The 20,416-nt window shown below is 44.0% G+C and overlaps 1 protein-coding gene across 1 annotated transcript in view; it reads left to right on the top strand.

Moving 5' to 3' along the window:
* The window catches only part of DRD3 (dopamine receptor D3), an 835,727-nt gene that overhangs the window by 357,389 nt on the left and 457,922 nt on the right, over positions 1 to 20,416 (top strand). The window contains exon 3 of the mRNA XM_086933536.1: positions 12,759 to 12,871. Within this exon, the coding sequence (XP_086789662.1) occupies positions 12,759 to 12,871 (113 nt within the window). The remainder of the gene's footprint in view (positions 1 to 12,758; positions 12,872 to 20,416) is intronic.

Raw genomic sequence — 20,416 nt, 5'->3', positions numbered from 1 at the left:
CATCGCCCTCCTGGCAGCGGTAGAGGAGGCCAGAGCACTCTTAGACGAAGGAGGATCAGTGGCAGTGATCCTCCTCGACCTGAGTGCGGCCTTCGATACCGTCAACCACCAACTTCTCATCAAAAGGCTCAAGAGAGTCGGTGTGGAAGGCTCCGCCCTAACCTGGCTCTCATCCTTTCTGGCCCAACGGACCTATCAGATCTGGGAGAATAACACCTGCTCCTCCGAAACTCCCCTCCAATGTGGCGTGCCTCAGGGTTCCTCCCTGAGCCCCACATTATTTAATATCTATATGTCCCCATTGGAGGAGGTCATCACCCCATTCGGAGTGAGCGTCGTCAGCTACGCCGACGACACACAACTAGTTGTGTCACTATCCCACCCCAGACAACAACCAGCAGATTTATTCAACTGCCTTACGCAGGTCCAACGTTGGATGAACAGTTCAGCCTTAAAACTGAACGGGACGAAAACTGAGGTTCTGCTCCTCGGCCAGAAAGGACTCACACTCTCCCCGAACATCTGGCCAGCTTGTCTGGGTCCCCCCCCTGATCCAAAAGAAGAAGTAAAAAGCTTGGGTGTGTGGCTCGACACCGATCTTTCGTTCACCGTGCAAGCAAAGAAAGTAGCCTGGACTTGCTTCGGGTTCCTGAAATCGTTGAGGAAAATCCTGCCCCTCTTGCCCCCCAACTCCCAAAAACTGCTAATTCAAGGCCTAATACTCTCGAGGCTTGATTACAGCAATGTGATCTACCTGGGCGCCCCCTAAGCGACGCTGAACAAGCTTCAGAGAATTCAGAACATCGTGGCCCGGATTCTCACAAATACCCCTGCCAGAGCTTCGGCCAAACCTGCACTAAAACTCCTCCACTGGCTTCCTATAAGGGAGCGGGTCAAATTCAAGGCCCTGTGCCTAGCCCACAAACTGCTACAAAATCAAGGCCCCCCTGTTCTCAGGAAACTCATCAAACCCTACAAATCCTCAAGACCCCTCCGTTCGGACATGGAAAATTTCATCACCATTCCCAGAGTTAAGAAAGCTCGCTCAGGAGGAAGACGTTTCTCAGTCCACACCGCACGTCTCTGGAACTCACTCCCCCGCGACCTGAGACTCGAACCACAATATCTTCGCTTCAGGAAGCGGCTCAAAACCCACCTTTTTCCCTAATGAATCATGCTTGTCCGTAACCCCGATCTTCTGTTCCCCCCTCCCCTCCCTCCCCTCCCCCTTTCCCCCTTGTCCCACTGATTTGAAGAGATAGGATCTTTTAGCGCTGGGATACCTCCGGGTGACTACGCGCTCTATAAAAATAAATAATAATAATAATAATAATAATAATAATAATAATAATAATTAGTGGGCTTAGTCGTATCCGCAGACGCGTTTCTGGCTTCTGCCTTCATCAGTGCGGAAAAGCCATCGATGATTGGCCACAGTCTTTTAAACAGTCCTGCCATTTGATAGGTGTATCCTTGGCCAATGAACGGCCAGCAATGGGGCGTCTTCATTCCCGTTGTTTCTTGCCAATCGCAATGTTCATTGCGCACCCATCGTCGAAATCAAATGACAGCTGCACTTGCTGTGGTCCTGTGTCCCCTCGCCTGCCGCTCCACACCTGTGAGTGCCCCACGTATTAGAGAGACACTCCTGCTTTGTATAAGCAACGACCTCACTCGGTCGACAGTATCTGTTAGCGGCGTTTCTGGCAGCCCAAATTAATAGAAAGACACCATTCCACCCAGGGCCAGCCGAACTCTCAGCGGGTGCAACCGAAAAGCAGAGGTGGAACCGCTTTAAAGATCAACAAACACATGGCAACTTCGGTACACACACGGGGCATTACTCCTACTCCTGAGGCACAGCCGGGAGCGCTATTTTTAAAACTTTTGTATACTTGTGATTTTAAAACTTGTGTATTACTTTGTGTCACGATCACCCTTCTCTCACCTGATCGATCCTCAGGGAGACCACGCTTGCTTCTCCTTTGCCCCACGCAGCAGAGCTAATCGCTGCAGAGGGAACGCCCTGTTCATCACCGCCAGCAGCCAGTGAGCCGGTCTTTGGCCACGCCCACTCGCTCGAGGCCACGCCCCCTTCACCTTCATAAGCAGAGCGAATTCTGAGCTCTCATCAGACCCTACTCCTGAGGCACAGCCGGGAGCGCTATTTCTAAAACTTTTGTATACTTGTGATTTTAAAACTTGTGTATTACTTTGTGTCACGATCACCCTTCTCCCACCTGATCGATCCTCAGGGAGACCACGCTCGCTTCTCCTTTGCCCCACGCAGCAGAGCTAATCGCTGCAGAGGGAATGCCCTGTTCATCACTGCCAGCAGCCAGTGAGCCGGTCTTTGGCCACGCCCACTCGCTAGAGGCCACGCCCCCTTCACCTTCATAAGCATGTGTCTCTCACGGACGCGCAGCGGACGGGTGCAGCGGGCACGCCGTCAGCACGCCGAAGGCGCGCCAAAGGCAAGCCCGTCTGGGCCCGTCCGGGCCCAGACGTACCCAAGGCCCAGAGACTCTGTCGGATGTCCCTCCTGACCGCGTGGTGTACTCAGGAGACATGCTCCGCGCACTCCAACCGGAAAAAACCTTGGCCTGTTACCACACGCACACTGAAGGTAAACCCTTCTCTAACTGTATGCGCTGTAATCCTACTCCCCAGAGCCCAGTTAAACCCGGACTCAAGATAGGACTTCTTAACTGCCGCTCCCTTCCTAAACATGCGCTCGAAACAAACCTGTTAATTCAAGATCATGATTTCGATCTGCTGTTTCTCACGGAAACGTGGCTATCGGACAGTTCTGACTCGGACATCGTCACGGCCCTCCCCCCAGGCTATCTCTGTCAAGCCTTACATGGACCCAAAGGGAGGGGAGGGGGGTAGCCATAATCTACCGGGAACAACTTATTTGTAGAACCTCCAACACCCACATCGAGGACTGCGAAAGTTGCCAATTTTCCATTCAAACCTCCCCAGCTCACTCCCTGTCAGGACTACTGATTTACCGCCCCCCAGGTGCCCCTGGGAAATTCCTTAATGCCGTTACCGAATCGGTTTCACAATTAGCATCTTCTGCCTCCAACTTTCTTATCCTAGGTGACCTGAACCTGCATTTCATGGACCCTATGGACCGGATAGCTTCCGATCTTCTTCAGGACCTATCGTCACTTAATATCCGACTGGTCAACAATGAGCCAACCCATGAGAAGGGACACTTACTGGATCCCATCCTCACTAATGTGGCTACCATCACCACCAGGTCACCCCTGACCCTTCCATGGACGGATCATTTTCTTGTCCCTATCTCCTGGGAAGTACCCACCATGAACCCTCAAACTATTAAAATCCAGGTCACCGATAGACGGTGGCACAAACTTGTACCTGGGGAACGGGCCGCCGCCCTCTCAAACTCCATCCCTGAGCTCTCCACCGATCCTGCCACGGCCAATAAGCAGTTTAATGAGTGGATTACCTCTTCTCTAGATAAACTCCTCCCTAAAACTGCCACCTTTAAACATCCTAAAAGAGTATCCTCCGCTCTGTGGTACACCCCAGAGCTTAAAGCCCTGCACCAAGATTGCAAGAGAACGGAACGCTCCTGGAGGAAAGATAAATCGAAAGCAAATAAAGACGCTTACTCCACCTCTCTCTTAACATACAAAACTACCATTCGAAAAACTAAAAGCGCATTCTTCCAGGAAAGAATAGAAAAAGCGGTATGCTCCAGCAAAGAATCCTACGTCATCTTAAAAGAACTTCTGAAGACCCTATAACCTGGACCGAGACACCCCCCAGACCCCAAGGCTGATCAGGAAAAATGCCAACAATTGGCTAATTTCTTTCATGAAAAAATTCAAAAAATTCTTGACTCAATCCCCCCTGCGAGTCCGTGCGAGGAAAACGACCCCCTGCACACCCTGACACCCATTTGTCTCTCCTCTTGGGGTTAAGTAACGACTGAAGAAGTGGGAAACATGTTAAACTCCATAAAAAGCGGATCTCCCAGGGACTCCGCCCGCTTCGGATCCTCAAGGAGGTAGCTCCCACGATTGTTCCCCCCCTGACCCACCTGATCAACGCCTCATTCCAACAGGGAGCCGTACCACCGAGCTGGAAGGCGGCAGTCGTTAAAGCTTTACTAAAGAAACCTTCCCTCGATCCTGAAAACCTGGCTAACTATAGGCCTATTTCCGTACTCCCAGGAATCAGCAATATTGCTGAAAAACTGGTTAATAAAAAACTCTTCCAGTTCCTGGAGGACAACAAATGGCTAAAAAGCTCTCAGACGGGCTTTTGTCCAGGGCAGGGCACGGACATCGCCCTCCTGGCAGCGGTAGAGGAGGCCAGAGCACTCTTAGACGAAGGAGGATCAGTGGCAGTGATCCTCCTCGACCTGAGTGCGGCCTTCGATACCGTCAACCACCAACTTCTCATCAAAAGGCTCAAGAGAGTCGGTGTGGAAGGCTCCGCCCTAACCTGGCTCTCATCCTTTCTGGCCCAACGGACCTATCAGATCTGGGAGAACAACACCTGCTCCTCCGAAACTCCCCTCCAATGTGGCGTGCCTCAGGGCTCCTCCCTGAGCCCCACAATATTTAATATCTATATGTCCCCATTGGAGGAGGTCATCACCCCGTTCGGAGTGAGCGTCGTCAGCTACGCCGACGACACACAACTAGTTGTGTCACTATCCCACCCCAGACAACAACCAGCAGATTTATTCAACTGCCTTACGCAGGTCCAACGTTGGATGAACAGTTCAGCCTTAAAACTGAACGGGACGGAAACTTGAGGTTCTGCTCCTCGGCCAGAAAGGACTCACACTCTCCCCGAACATCTGGCCAGCTTGTCTGGGTCCCCCCCCTGATCCAAAAGAAGAAGTAAAAAGCTTGGGTGTGTGGCTCGACACCGATCTTTCGTTCACCGTGCAAGCAAAGAAAGTAGCCGGGACTTGCTTCGGGCTCCTGAAATCGTTGAGGAAAATCCTGCCCCTCTTGCCCCCCAACTCCCAAAAACTGCTAATTCAAGGCCTAATACTCTCGAGGCTTGATTACAGCAATGTGATCTACCTGGGCGCCCCCAAAGCGACGCTGAACAAGCTTCAGAGAATTCAGAACACCGCGGCCCGGATTCTCAAAAATACCCCTGCCAGAGCTTCGGCCAAACCTGCACTAAAACTCCTCCACTGGCTTCCTATAAGGGAGTGGGTCAAATTCAAGGCCCTGTGCCTAGCCCACAAACTGCTACAAAATCAAGGCCCCCCTGTTCTCAGGAAACTCATCAAACCCTACAAATCCTCAAGACCCCTCAGCTCGGACATGGAAAATTTCATCACCATTCCCAGAGTTAAGAAAGCTCGCTCAGGAGGAAGACGTTTCTCAGTCCACACCGCACGTCTCTGGAACTCACTCCCCCGCGACCTGAGACTCGAACCACAATATCTTCGCTTCAGGAAGCGGCTCAAAACCCACCTTTTTCCCTAATGAATCATGCTTGTCCGTAACCCCGATCTTCTGTTCCCCCTCCCCTCCCTCCCCTCCCCCCTTCCCCCCTTGTCCCACTGACCTGAAGAGATAGGATCTTTTAGCGCTGGGATACCTCGGGTGACTACGCGCTCTATAAAAATAAATAATAATAATAATAATAATAATTAGTGGGCTTAGTCGTATCCGCAGACGCGTTTCTGGCTTCTGCCTTCATCAGTGCGGAAAAGCCATCGATGATTGGCCACAGTATTTTAAACAGTCCTGCCATTTGATAGATGTATCCTTGGCCAATGAATGGCCAGCAATGGGGCGTCTTCATTCCCGTTGTTTCTTGCCAAACGCAATGTTCATGGCGCACCCATCGTCAAAATCAAATGACAGCTGCACTTGCTGTGGTCCTGTGTCCCCTCGCCTGCCGCTCCACACCTGTGAGTGCCCCACGTATTAGAGAGACACTCCTGCTTTGTATAAGCAACGACCTCACTCGGTCGACAGTATCTGTTAGCGGCGTTTCTGGCAGCCCAAATTAATAGAAAGACACCATTCCACCCAGGGCCAGCCGAACTCTCGGCGGGTGCAACCGAAAAACGGAGGTGGAACCGCTTTAAAGATCAACAAACACATGGCAACTTCGGTACACACACGGGGCATTAGTGGGCTTAGTCGTATCCGCAGACGCGTTTCTGGCTTCTGCCTTCATCAGTGCGGAAAAGCCATCGATGATTGGCCACAGTCTTTTAAACAGTCCTACCATTTGATAGGTGTATCCTTGGCCAATGAACGGCCAGCAATGGGGCGTCTTCATTCCTGTTGTTTCTTGCCAATCGCAATGCTCATGGCGCACCCATCGTCGAAATCAAATGACAGCTGCACTTGCTGTGGTCCTGTGTCCCCTCGCCTGCCGCTCCACACCTGTGAGTGCCCCACGTATTCGAGAGACACTCCTGCTTTGTATAAGCAACGACCTCACTCGGTCGACAGTATCTGTTAGCGGCGTTTCTGGCAGCCCAAATTAATAGAAAGACACTATTCCACCCAGGGCCAGCCGAACTCTCGGCGGGTGCAACCGAAAAGGGGAGGTGGAACCGCTTTAAAGATCAACAAACACATGGCAACTTCGGTATACACACGGGGCATTAGTGGGCTTAGTCGTATCCGCAGACGCGTTTCTGGCTTCTGCCTTCATCAGTGCGGAAAAGCCATCGATGATTGGCCACAGTCTTTTAAACAGTCCTGCCATTTGATAGGTGTATCCTTGGCCAATGAACGGCCAGCAATGGGGCGTCTTCATTCCCATTGTTTCTTGCCAATCGGAATGTTCATGGAACACCCATCGTCGAAATCAAATGACAGCTGCACTTGCTGTGGTCCTGTGTCCCCTTGCCTGCCGCTCCACACCTGTGAGTGCCCCACGTATTAGAGAGACACTCCTGCTTTGTATAAGCAACAACCTCACTCGGTCGACAGTATCTGTTAGCGGCGTTTCTGGCAGCCCAAATTAATAGAAAGACACCATTCCACCCAGGGCCAGCCAAACTCTCGGCGGGTGCAACCGAAAAGCGGAGGTGGAACCGCTTTAAAGATCAACAAACACATGGCAACTTCGGTACACACACGGGGCATTAGTGGGCTTAGTCGTATCCGCAGATGCGTTTCTGGCTTCTGCCTTCATCAGTGCGGAAAAGCCATTGATGATTGGCCACAGTCTTTTAAACAGTCCTGCCATTTGATAGGTGTATCCTTGGCCAATGAACGGCCAGGAATGGGGCGTCTTCATTCCCGTTGTTTCTTGCAAACGCAATGTTCATGGCGCACCCATCGTCGAAATCAAATGACAGCTGCACTTGCTGTGGTCCTGTGTCCCCTCGCCTGCCGCTCCACACCTGTGAGTGCCCCACGTATTAGAGAGACACTCCTGCTTTGTATAAGCAACGACCTCACTCGGTCGACAGTATCTGTTAGCGGCGTTTCTGGCAGCCCAAATTAATAGAAAGACACCATTCCACCCAGGGCCAGCCAAACTCTCGGCGGGTGCAACCGAAAAGCGGAGGTGGAACCGCTTTAAAGATCAACAAACACATGGCAACTTCGGTACACACACGGGGCATTAGTGGGCTTAGTCGTATCCGCAGACGCGTTTCTGGCTTCTGCCTCTATCAGTGCGGAAAAGCCATCGATGATTGGCCACAGTGTTTTAAACAGTCCTGCTATTTGATAGGTGTATCCTTGGCCAATGAACGGCCAGCAATGGGGCGTCTTCATTCCCATTGTTTCTTGCCAATCGCAATGTTCATGGCGCACCCATCGTCGAAATCAAATGACAGCTGCACTTGCTGTGGTCCTGTGTCCCCTCGCCTGCCGCTCCACACCTGTGAGTGCCCCACGTATTAGAGAGACACTCCTGCTTTGTATAAGCAACGACCTCACTCGGTCGACAGTATCCGTTAGCGGCATTTCTGGCAGCCCAAATTAATAGAAAGACACCATTCCACCCAGGGCCAGCCTATATATTCCAACACAATTTGACTAGTTGAGTCAAAAGAACGGCAAGCACACCGATATCCGTTTCTTAAATAATTTTTTACAAACCCTTCACCCCCGACAGACACGTTTCGCTTTGCAGCTTCGTCAGTGTCAGTTTGTGTGCTCATAGTGTCACCATTTTAACCAATAAGTTGCCACAAGTCAACAACATAAAAGACGGTGCCTCATGCAGTTATTACTAATGTAGCGGCCATCTTTAAGTGTATAAGCTTCAATATCTTACATAAGGTTACAAATGGACTATAATAAATTGCTTTAGTGCTAATACAAAAACCCTGCAACGATAAACAATTTATAAAATACAAACAAGCTTAACAAGACTTTTGGGGACCAAAGCAATTAATTAACTATAACTGCCATTGTTCAAATTTATATGTGCATAATTTGTAGACATATGACAGTTTCATGTATATATTTCATTATTATGCTTTTTCCCTTTTGGTTGTTTGTTGTGTAGCCCTGAATGGGCAAGACATTTCTGTGTTTACCCGTATTCGAGATTGTCAAATCACAAAAAGGGCTCATTGTGTTGTTACATTAGGTGTATGCTGTTTCTCCTGCCCCAATATTGATATTTGCACCCCCAGTACTTGTTTATGCATGATCCCATGCATTTCTTAGAGGTGTACCCACATCTCTTCGTCATTGTTAAGTCCCCTTGGTGCCAAAAAAAACAAATATATATATATATATATATATATATATATATATATATATATATATATATATATATATATATATATATATATATATATATATATATATATATATATATATATATATATATATATATATATATATATATTCCAGCAAAGGTTTTGGCGCAAAGCTGCAGTGGCCACTTCCAGCGGCGGGCCCCGGACGGGATCGCCAGTCCCTTCCCACACAACAACCAACTCGTTCACAATCCTCAAGAACGACGTCCAGGCCACAAGTAGTTTTCAAACTGGATTTATTCACAGCCCTACTCGACGCGTTTCGGAATTGCCTTCCCTTTCTCACGTATGTGTGTGTGTGTGTGTGTGTGTGTTTGTATGTATATATGTAATTACACCGCGATGTAAAGGATTTTTCACACACACACACACACACACCACACACACACACACACCTATATATATATATATATATATATATACATACACACACATAAATACATACAGATTACTTACTGGCACTCCCCATTAGGTTATAGTTAGGACCATGTTTCCATAGGATAAGCGTTTTCTGGTTTGCTTATAATTTTTTCACCGTTTGACGAATTTTCATGAAAGGTTTCCCCAAAAAGTGCCTCAAAACTTTGTCTCGTTCTGCATGGAAAGTTTTGGGGTGATCCGTCAAGGGGGAAAAGGATGAGAAAAAAGTGGGGGGTCAAAAAAGGTGTGTTTCCCATGCAATTTCCCATAGGGATTTTTAACATGGTTACAACTCAAACTGCAGGATGGAATTACACCAAATTTAGTAGAGAAGTAGCTCTTGGTCCAGAAAGAGCCCTTTTAGTGATCTGGTGTAAATCTGTTCTGTAGTTGCAGAGTTATTAAAGGAAACAACAGTGGCCCATTGGGGCTATAGTATTTATTATGTATATTAGATAATTATTTAATATATTGTGAAATATTTACCGGTAGTGCTTATTGGGGCAATAGTGTTTTTCAAGTAGATTTGAAATGTTTTTCATATACGGTGAAATAGCCCACTTGAGCATTTTTGGGCGACATATTGCAGTCAACTGATATCAACTTAGGTGAGTTGCTTCCCTGATTTATATTACGTAGGGGCATATTAACATCACACAGTGAAAAATATCGCTGAGCGCGCTTAGCGCTAGTTTAGGTAACGCCGGCTATCGCTGGATTGAAACCATTAGATAATGCGGTATCATCAACGTTTATCTCCACAGCGTTAAACAATCCGGCCATAGCGGCAGAATAAGGGCACATCGCTGGTAATCCAGCGATACAAATGCGGCGATAAGGGAATCCTTGTAAATAGGGAGATGTGGATTCAGGCTTAGAATCCACATCCCTTAATAAACATAGCAAAGTCTGTCAATTTGCAGACGTTAGCTAATGTCGATAACCACGGTTAGCGCAGCTTTTTCTATCGCTATGGGTTTCCTGTGCCATCTTGTTAATAGGGAGAAGCGCTGTTAGCGTTATTTTCTCTGTTGTTTTTTGAAGAAACGCCTACTTTGCATCTCATTAGAGATGCAAAGCGAAGCGTCGTTACAAAGGCTGCTAACATGCGCTAATGCATGTTAGCACTGCATTGTAAATAGGGCAAAACTATTATCTCCTCTTTTTTGGCTTTTAAAGCGGAGATAAGGCCCTTGATAATATGCCCCTAAATGTGTTTTATTTATCACTTTTCTATTCGTTCAGTGTATATTCTTTCTCTAGTATTTCTTTGTATGCTTTATTTTTGGAAAGTGTGCCGTATGCAATGCCATTCTACATCTATGTATTTATTGCTTGCGTAATTGCTTGCAATTTACTGGCAAAAAAATGAATCATATTTTGTCTTACGAAAATGAATACATTTCCTGAATGTGAAAATTTCTCTTTCCAATTATGGAGTGTAACTCTTCTATGTCTATGATTGGTGTTTATGTATTTTCGAAAGGTGGTAGGGTCCCTGACCTTGACAAAGGCTCATGGAAGTCGAAATACTTCAAACCATGTTGCACAATAAATGACTGTGTAAGTGCCATGCCTGTCTGTTTTTGGATTACCAGAACCTTTTTGTGTATGTATGTGTTTGTGTGTCAAGCCACCAAGGAATTCCATAACTATACAGAGGATTGAGCTCCTAATAGGTTATGGATCTCCGAGGTGACTTTCAATATCCTATTAACCCCTTCGATGCTGATGACGAGCTCAGCTCGTCATCAGCCACGGTGGTCGTGTACGGATGACGAGCTGAGCTCGACATGTAACTCGGCTTTTGGAAAAAAGCCGCGTAGAGCAAAAATAACCGCCGCAGCGATGCGGTTAATGAACGCCAGGGGTTACTTCACCCCATACAATGCATGGTCACACCATCACCTTTCCAACAAACCACTTAAAACCTTGCTGAGTAGTTCCTTCATAAGAGGGAGCAAGCATGTTTTAAAAATATTACCTCTAGCCCAAAATTAAACGCATCAACAACCTGTTAGATATTGTTGCAAATATATCAGAAATAGTTCAATACAAGTCAGTTTAAAAAAAAAAGCTGCAGTATCTCGGAATGTGTAGAAACATTGTAGCTTTTCTCTTTCTAAGGAGTGCAAATAATAAACGTTCTCTCTTCTTGTCATTGTAAACAAAAAATAGAGCAAAAGAAAGAAAAGCAATGTTTTGTTTTCATGGCTGTTACCAGCTGCGTCAATTATGTTCTGTGACCCGGCCTGCCTTTGATCTCGACTGCTTGCTCTAGCAGCAGGATTGTGACATCAGAACTCAACTGAAACGTATAACAGCGTTTCTTTATAATTAGCGACTTCTTGCATCACAAGTCGCTGACTATAAAGAAATTTGTGACTGATGTTTATACTGGATTTAAAACTCCAAGAATCAATCTATCTATCTATCTATCTATCTATCTATCTATCTATCTATCTATCTATCTATCTATCTATCTATCTATCTATCTATCTATCTATCTATCTATCTATCTATATCTCTCTCGCTATATATATATAGATTCACTGAAAAAACCAAAGGTTACAGGGACGTTATAATTAGGGTCAGATTTAACTCCTACAAACACAGTGAAATTCAGTAGCGCCCCTGCAATGCACTGCTTATGACCTCCCATATTACATCACTCATGACATGGTCAGTGAATGGTTTTGTACGAGCGAAATTGGACCCTAACCATTATTTTTTTCAGTGAATTTCTAAGGTTTTTTAAATGCTAATTCCTAATTATAATGTCCCTGTAACCTTTGTTTTTTTTCAATGAATTTCTAAGATTTTTTAACAAGTAGTCACGTTTGCAGAGTGGTGGAGCAAGGGGGCTGGGCCTCAGACTAGCTCTTAGGAATACTGCTGTGTAGGACTTACAGGAGGTACAGGAGGACGTATTGGCCCCATGGTCCCTCAGCAGTAAAGTTGACTTCATGCCCCAACCAGTAGTGCACCACGAGCCATGTTTACAGAGTGCTTTTGAAATTTTGCGTCGATTTGTCAAACAACACCAAAGTAATTGGCAAATGAAAAAATGCTCTTTCTACGGAAACTACATCATAACTATGACTAACTACTGGCGATTGCCAGTAGTTAATATAGATATATACACATAGATATGTGTTCCACAGTTAAAAATTAGTTATAGTCTGGTTTAAAAAGGTAATACCACTGAAATTCACCAGTTATGGTTATGAAAGCACAGAATCTTCACCCTTTTTAAGACAGGAGTTAATATTATAAGATCATATGTTAGTGGCAATGGAAATGGAAGGAAGTGTGCACTGAGAAAATCTGTAGTGAAGACATCAAACAGCCTCAGCTAAGATGGTAAGGGTAGTAATATTTGGATATCTCACATGAGCATGACAAATGCCAATGCTTAGTGGCAAAGATAGCTGTAATGCATGAAAGTTCTATAGCCCATGTGGTCTTAGGCATGGTGGTGAGTGTGCAGATGTGCAGGGTGGACATGTCCGGTTGTTTTTTATGATCCTGTTATTCTGTTGTGCTTACATTTTCATCATGTACGTCTTTCTTCACTGACCAGGTAACCGGTGGAATCTGGACCTTCAGCCGTGCCTCCTGTGATGTTTTTGTGACAATGGATGTCATGATGTGCACAGCCAGCATTTTAAACCTCTGCGCCATCAGCATCGACAGGTACGTGCTTCACATTACTGCCTCCATCTGAACCTGGAAGAGCGTACTTACCCCACCTCATTCTGTTTCTTTTCCTCATCGAGCACAGGTTCAACACTGTCTGATCACCTCTTAATTTTCAGATATCCTAATGCAGGTCTTCCTGTCTTGCCTCGTTATGAAACAGCATATGTAACCTAGTGGTTAAAGTTCTGTATTTCAATATACATGCAGTGAAATAAAGGCATGGATCACTGCTGGCAGAATGTCTCCAGAAAATGACTTGTCTTTGTGAAACATTGTTGCTCAATGGTAAATTGAGATTGGTAGTATGAAATAAATTCTCCTAGATCCACCATTATCCTCAAGCCTTTACCAGAATGCAGAAGCTGCTAAATATCTCTTGAATCTGTAAGCAGATCATTCTGGTTGCCAAAGTAGCATACAATCACAGCCTTTATCAACTCCTTGTGACCATCCACTTACCCTCCTTTTGCTACTCACTTGAGGCCACAATTCCGCTGCTCCTGGACATGTGACCAAAATATTGATATCTAGGAGGTCACAGTTTTACTCGTAACTTCTTTTCTGGATCGCAGTCTGGGAGCTGCCACCATTTTCCCTGACATAATCTCCCAAATTCTCCACCTCCATGCATGTCATTCCTCGACTCCTCTTATCCAATTGTAACTCTTTGAGTTGCTTATTTCTGCATTGAAGCAGTTCTTGCGCTGGGACGGAGCTCTTTAGTAGCCACCTCACGGGGGTCTTTTTCAGTTATTCATCAATCATTGTTCTGTTCTTTAAAGGACCTTTTCATAGTAGAGGCTGGATCCCTTCCTAAGCGGGCTAAGGAGGCGAATTGGTATACCAAGGATTGTTGAACCTGCAGACGCTCTCTGATGGCCACAATCAAAGGAGGGAATTCCTAATTAAGGAAGCTAGAGCCTCCTACAAGGCTGTCATTTTAAAGGACAAGTGCAAGCATGATGTTTTGTTTTGGGAGACATTACTGTTCGCAGCAAACTGGAATGATTGTCACCGGCTTTGGCATATATTAGCCAACAAGCGTCCTGGAATGGAATATTTTATCTACTGCCTGGGTTGATCATTTTTCTGACCTATATGCTCACACCAAGACTGAAGTGATTCCTGGGAGTGGGTCCTTGATGGGCCTTGATAGGCGTATGGCTGGCGTGGGAGAACTACTAGAGACAGATTTGTCATCTCATGTCTCGCTTGGGGGAGATACTCCCTGCCTGTTTGTTTGTGCTGCAGCCCCAGTCACAGCATGTGAATTGGTAAATGCTATTGATTCAATCACTTCAGGGAAAGCCCCTGGCCTAACTAAAGTTCCAGGTGATCTATTTAAAGTAGAGAAGGAGATCTGGGGTCCCTATTTTTTTTATTAATACCATGAATGGGCTACCACCGCCATCGACATGGGCTTGAGCAGAGATCATTCCAACTTATAAAAAGGGTCATAGGTCACTTCCATCCAATTACCGACTGATAAGTCTTATTTATAGCTCACAGAAGCTCTTTAGTTGAATTCTACTGAGTTGACTGCAGGATTGAATAGAGGCTACAGACGTGCTCACACCATTACAAGAGGGGCTCAGGGCTTGGATAAATACTATTGATTAAGTCCTTCAACGGCAGTTAGTTTATTGGAAATAGGTACACAAACAAAACTTTCAGCAGCAGACTAATTGTTTTACCTCAATCTGTTAGATCCACGTGTACTCCTTAGGTTCCTGATGATGCACAAAGGGGTCCACCTCCCGACATCCCTAACTCTGGATAAGGTAACACAGAGTAATCAGGCAATCAGGCGAGGGAAAGGGATTAGGGAAGGAACAGCGGGGATGAGGATACCTGTAACAAAATAATACAAGGTTAATACATATCCTAGATCTCTTGCTACTCTCATAAGATCTCACTATGACTCTCTATTACCTGTGGACTTGATAGGGAAGGTGTCTGTATTCCTGTATATCAACATACAGCCCATAGAGATACTTCTCTAGAATACTTTTGCTTTATACCTATAACAAGAAAGCATGAAACGGATTAAACCCCAATCATACATGTTGACAATCAAAAGTCCAACTCTCATACCCATACATACCCAAGGAAAGTACTTTTATGCTCAGAAGAATTTATAAAGAAGTCATCCAAGGATGCTCCCCCAATACTGTTCTTTGATATCATGAAAAAGTAAAAGCGATCAAAAATAAGTCGTCCACTAGTAGTCGTTCACCCCACAGGAGGAATACTGGAAGCAGATACAAGAGCAAGGTTCAAACAGTGTTATTTCAGTGTAGGGTATACGTCCTCCCTCTGAGCACTACACGCCAAGTACTGTGAAGAACCCTCTCTGATGCTGAGAGCGAGCAAGCAGTCCTGCACCCTATCACTGTTCAAAAGAAAGCTTCCCAAAGAAACAACCAAAAATTAAAGAGTATCTCAGCGCGATATCAGCAGAAGCAGATAAGAGCCAAATTCCCTTGAAGCACAGCGATTAACGTCAGTGCGAGGTTGGAGAATAATCCAGCCAGGGAAACACACAGCGCTTACCTCACCGCGAAGTCAAAGAAGTTTCCCAGCTTCCTGATGCAAACATAGCGCGGTCTCTGGAACACAGGTTCTGCGAGGAGCGCCTCCAGAACCCCGGAGTCTGGCAAGAATCCAATGCAGCAAGGAACGAGGAATCAGAAAGCTGTGCCTCCTCACGGCAGAGTAACCAGACAGAATTACGCGCATCCACAGCTCGCGCACGCCGGTAATGACAGAATGGCCCCGCCCACTGCATCAGCAGGAAACATGGGAATTGTAGTCTCTTCGTAATGTAGGCGCATTAGCTAGCACCTGACACAATCACTTATATCAAATGTATATGTCCTGTGCACAATTCTTCTGGCACTTGCTGCTGTTGAGTGCCACTGAGAACAACAGTCAGAAATTTCTTCAAAAGAGAGGAAGGTACACCAGGAAAGAAGTCCATATTCCATTTATTTATTCCATCATCTTCCTTTATTGATCACATATAATATATAGGTTAAAAGCCAGCCAGCCAAAGCATTTCGTTTCATATTACAAAGGAACTTCATCAGGGTTGAAATTAATCATATAAAGAACTACATAAATATAACATAAATAAACATAACATTATTAGACAAACTCATCAAATAACTTACAAACAGAATTAACTTAACAAACATAGACAGAAAAAACATTCCAATTTCCATGAAACCCATGAAAATTCGGACCTAGTACATAGGTTTAGGCACAAACATGAAAAACCATTTCCCTGTGATATAAAAACACTCTCCATGCAAGTATTACAGATCCTAGAGGGAAAAGAGATAAATCTATATGTATCTGATAAAATTCCAATTGAAACATCATATGTATATACATACGTATGGACTGATTTCCAAATCCTGAGATTACCTATTAGAATCTACATTCCTTATGGAAAGACTACCTGCATGTATAGAACATACAAGATGACTATATGGGACTCATGTGAATTGGAATGTTTTTTCTGTAGTTGTTTATGTGATTACTTTCAGCCCCGATGAAGTTCCTTTGTAATATCGAACGAAACACGTTGGTTGGCTTTTACCCTATAGTTTATTGAAAATATGTTATGGTGGGTGTGGGTCGTTTATATGTCATTTTGTTGATCTTCGGTGAGCATTTGACCTTGTCCCCCTCGTCTCTGTTGGTACTTTGGCAAGTTTGGACTAACATGGGTGTCCAGAAATATCTTGTGGATGTTTTAAGAAGGTTGCATATAAACAGCTATGCCCAGGTCAGATGTGGAACTTCTGCGGAGTTAACTGATCCTATCCCTGTCTCTCTGGGTGTGAGACATGGATGTGTTTTAGCCCCAACCCTTTTTTTTTACTGTTTATTTAAGATCTAATGACTCATTTGGAACAGTGTAAGCATGATGCACTGACCCTGACCAATAGAAAGATCCCAGCACTCCTGTTTGCGGACAATACCTTGCTGATCTGTAAGTCTCCCATGGGCATACAAAACCTGCTTGATTGTTTCTGCGTCTTCTGCATGCAGAGAGGGCTGGAGATCAATATTAGTAAAAAACTATTATATGGTTTTAAATCCTTTCCCGACTACTTGGTCACACCCAATTTACAAAGGTGTCCGCCTGAAGAGAGTTTCCATTTTTGATTACTTGGGCTTTACCCTCAAGGACTCCTTTGGTTGGTCTTCTCAGATCCAGACGAGTAAACGTAGATTGGAGCATTATACGGATGGTATTTTGAGGGCTGTCCAAGGCTCTAGCTTTCGTCCTGTTACCCTCGTTCTACTGATTTATAACTGGCAGGCATAGGGAGGGTCGCTATATGGTGGTGATCTCTGGGGACACGAGAATGTAAATGACATGGTAATGGTGAAGAACTGTTTTTTTACGTATCCTTGCCAATTTGCCGGCAAGTACCCCCCTTGTACCTTGGCGGGTAGATCTAGATATTAGATCTCTTGCGCATAGGGTCAGACTTAGACCGCTGATTTACTGGAGGAGGATTTGGTCCACAACCGAATTGGCACATTAAATTGCCTATAGGCAGGGTCTTGAAGACATGTGCTACGAAACATTACTTGGTTAGAATATATCAAGCGCAGCCTAGTTAAGATCGGTTGTGAGACCCTTTGGGCACATCCTGAAACTGCAGGTAGGATGACAAAGTCCATGATAAAAGCAATCTATTGGAGGCATATAGATGAAGGGTTTCACTGGTTAGAGAATGTGGGCCCCCTTACTGCAGCTTTCTTGGAATTTAAAGCTTCCGGCTGCCAGAAAATTGTACATTAATTGCGGTTTGAGACCCTGCCTCTTCGCCCTTTTATGGCGCGATGGTAGCGTCCCCTATAGAGCAGGAGATGAGTTGTCCCTTTTGTGTTGGTACCAAGGAAAATGTTGAGCATGTTTTGATATTTTGCTCGCAGTACTATTTTTATAGAAGGGCCTGGATTGTTCTGCTTTGCCGTAATCTGAGTTTTAGGGGCCACTAATCTGCCTTAAGAATATTAAGAACCAGTACAACCCGCCCAACAGTCTTTGCAGCATTTATTTTACCTACCTACCTGCCAAAGCTACCTCCTCTACCTACTTAACTACCATGCCTATTCATCTACCATATCTTGTTACCAGAACGTCCTATTTACCATACTTTCCTTAATTTGCCAAGCTAAGCTTGCATAACCAGCCACCATATCAACCTTACCTACCATAAATAGGACTTAAAAATAATTTGTCATACTTAACCTAACATACCAAACATATTTCTACAAGTCACACTTCCCTGCCATATATTATATATCCTCTCATAGAAATAAATGGAGTTAGGGACTTAAAATAAGACCCAATAGGAAATAATGTTTAACTAAATTAAATTAATTTAAGTAGTTAAAAATATAAATAAACCCTATTTGCCTGCAGTCCGAGGCTGACGGCACTACACCTCTTCCTGATCTGGGGACACCTGGCCACTTGGCAAGACAGCACCATTGGAATGGCGGTCATAACGAGGACAGCCTCTTGCACTGGTCGTGAGATGCTCCTGTTGAGAACTGCCATCTCCCCTACTGCCAGTAAGTCTGCTTCGCTCATTTCCCTGGGTATCACCATAGTTTGACTGTTTCTCCTTCCGCCTTTTTTTCTTTTCTTTGTCTCTTTGCTTTTCTCTTCTCTCTCTATCTCTTCTGTTTCCTTCTGTAATTACTCTTTGTTATCTGCTCTGATTCAATTCAGACGAGGCTTGTAGAAGGCATCCAGTGGGTCCTCATTGGATGCTCATTGCTCATCTGTCCTGGACGTTCGTCCACAAAGGCGCCCAGTTGAAGATTGGGCCATGTAGCTCCTGGGAGTGATTGGGTTTACGTTTGTTCCTTCTGTTTAGCACGCCCATTTACTCGAACATCGAGGGGCAGGCCTACCAAGGCAATTAGAAACTGTGCTTTTTACATTAGCTATCTAATGATGGTATCTGTGCCTGTCAAAATACTTGGCAGCGCATTGTGAGATGTATTCCTCATGCATTGTTTTTTATTTGTGGCAAATATTTAAATAAAAAAATGTTGACAAGAAAAAATATAAAAATATATATAAATGTAAAAAAAACATATAGTACATATGTTTCATTTCATAAAAAAATATTTTAATAATGTTTTTGCATTTAAAAATTAATGTAACAATACATTTTATTAAATATAATTTAATTGCCTTAAATTGATTCTGTACATCACTTTTAATAATTATTAATGCATAATAAAACAACTTTTTTTTACTGTAGGTGGGATTAAACTTGTTTAATATAATCTTGAGAAAAATAATTTTCATGCATTTTAATGCAATTTAAACCATGTATTTTTTAAGTCAAAGTGCAGTTAATGGTGATTTAGCAATGCCTCCTTTAGTTCCTCATTTAAAATAAATATACAAAAATATTTTTCATTAATATTTTCCATAAAAATATTTTTCCAAAAGTATAGCAAAGTTAAAATGTAGGTCTCCATCCAAGAGGTCGCACATGTTGAACAAAATATTACAGCACAGCAGAAAAAACTGTGATAGCGAATATTGATTTGCTGCATTCAATGTGGGGTGCGGCACTAAGCACATCTCTTTACCACAGCAAGTACATTCTTTACTAAAAATAAGATACAATCATTTCTTTATAAGAGCTGATAGAAGTGGTACAAGAGGAAAATAATGTGTTGACACAGCCTTGATTAAGAGTGCTTTGGATTAATTCCTTTTTTTTTTTTTTTTTAATTTTTTTATTGAACATAGCAATGGATGATCAATGGTACAACGCATCTTTACAATTTTCTTTTTCAATAATCATTTCAATGGTTAAACAGACTTAAAAAACCTTAAAAAAATAAAAAAATAAAAAAAATAAAAAAGAAAGACATCTATATACATATATATATCAGACATGAGAATTAGGAAAAGGGGAAGAGATTCATCAAGCACAACAAAAAAGGAATACAAATAACAATTTAATCAAGAAGGGTCTGTGCAAAATCCGCAATTTATAAAATGGCATTGCAAAAAAGTGCAAAAACCTGCAATAAAGTGCTACTGCATGTGCAAAAAACTATGATAAAGTGATATCTAAAAGAAGTGCTAGTGCAGTTAAATGTATTGACCCTTTCTTTATCTTTATCCTTCTTTTGCTGCTCATCCCTCCTTCAGTTGTTCCAAATCCCCAAAATATTTCCAATTCCTTTCAAATCTCTTAATAGAACCTACTCTGCCCGCATATGCTTTTTCAAAGAGACAGGTTCTCCTCATCTTATTAAACCATTTTATAAGTGATGGAATTTCCCTTGATTTCCAGTTTTGTAATATTAAAGAGCGAGCGATCGCACATGATATAAATATAAATACCTCCTCCGATTTGTTGATATTGCTTCTATCCTTGCTTATGCCAAACAAGGCTACTTCTACCGTAGGCGGAAATGATTTTCCAATGGCCAATTCAATTTGCGCGAATATCTCTTTCCAGAAAGACTCCAACATCG

This window comes from Lissotriton vulgaris, chromosome 8 (assembly GCF_964263255.1).
Source record: "Lissotriton vulgaris chromosome 8, aLisVul1.2, whole genome shotgun sequence".
Classification (NCBI taxonomy): Eukaryota; Metazoa; Chordata; class Amphibia; order Caudata; family Salamandridae; genus Lissotriton; species Lissotriton vulgaris.
The sequence above is the reverse complement of the archived record's forward strand: the minus strand, read 5'-3'. Positions and strand labels throughout refer to the sequence as shown.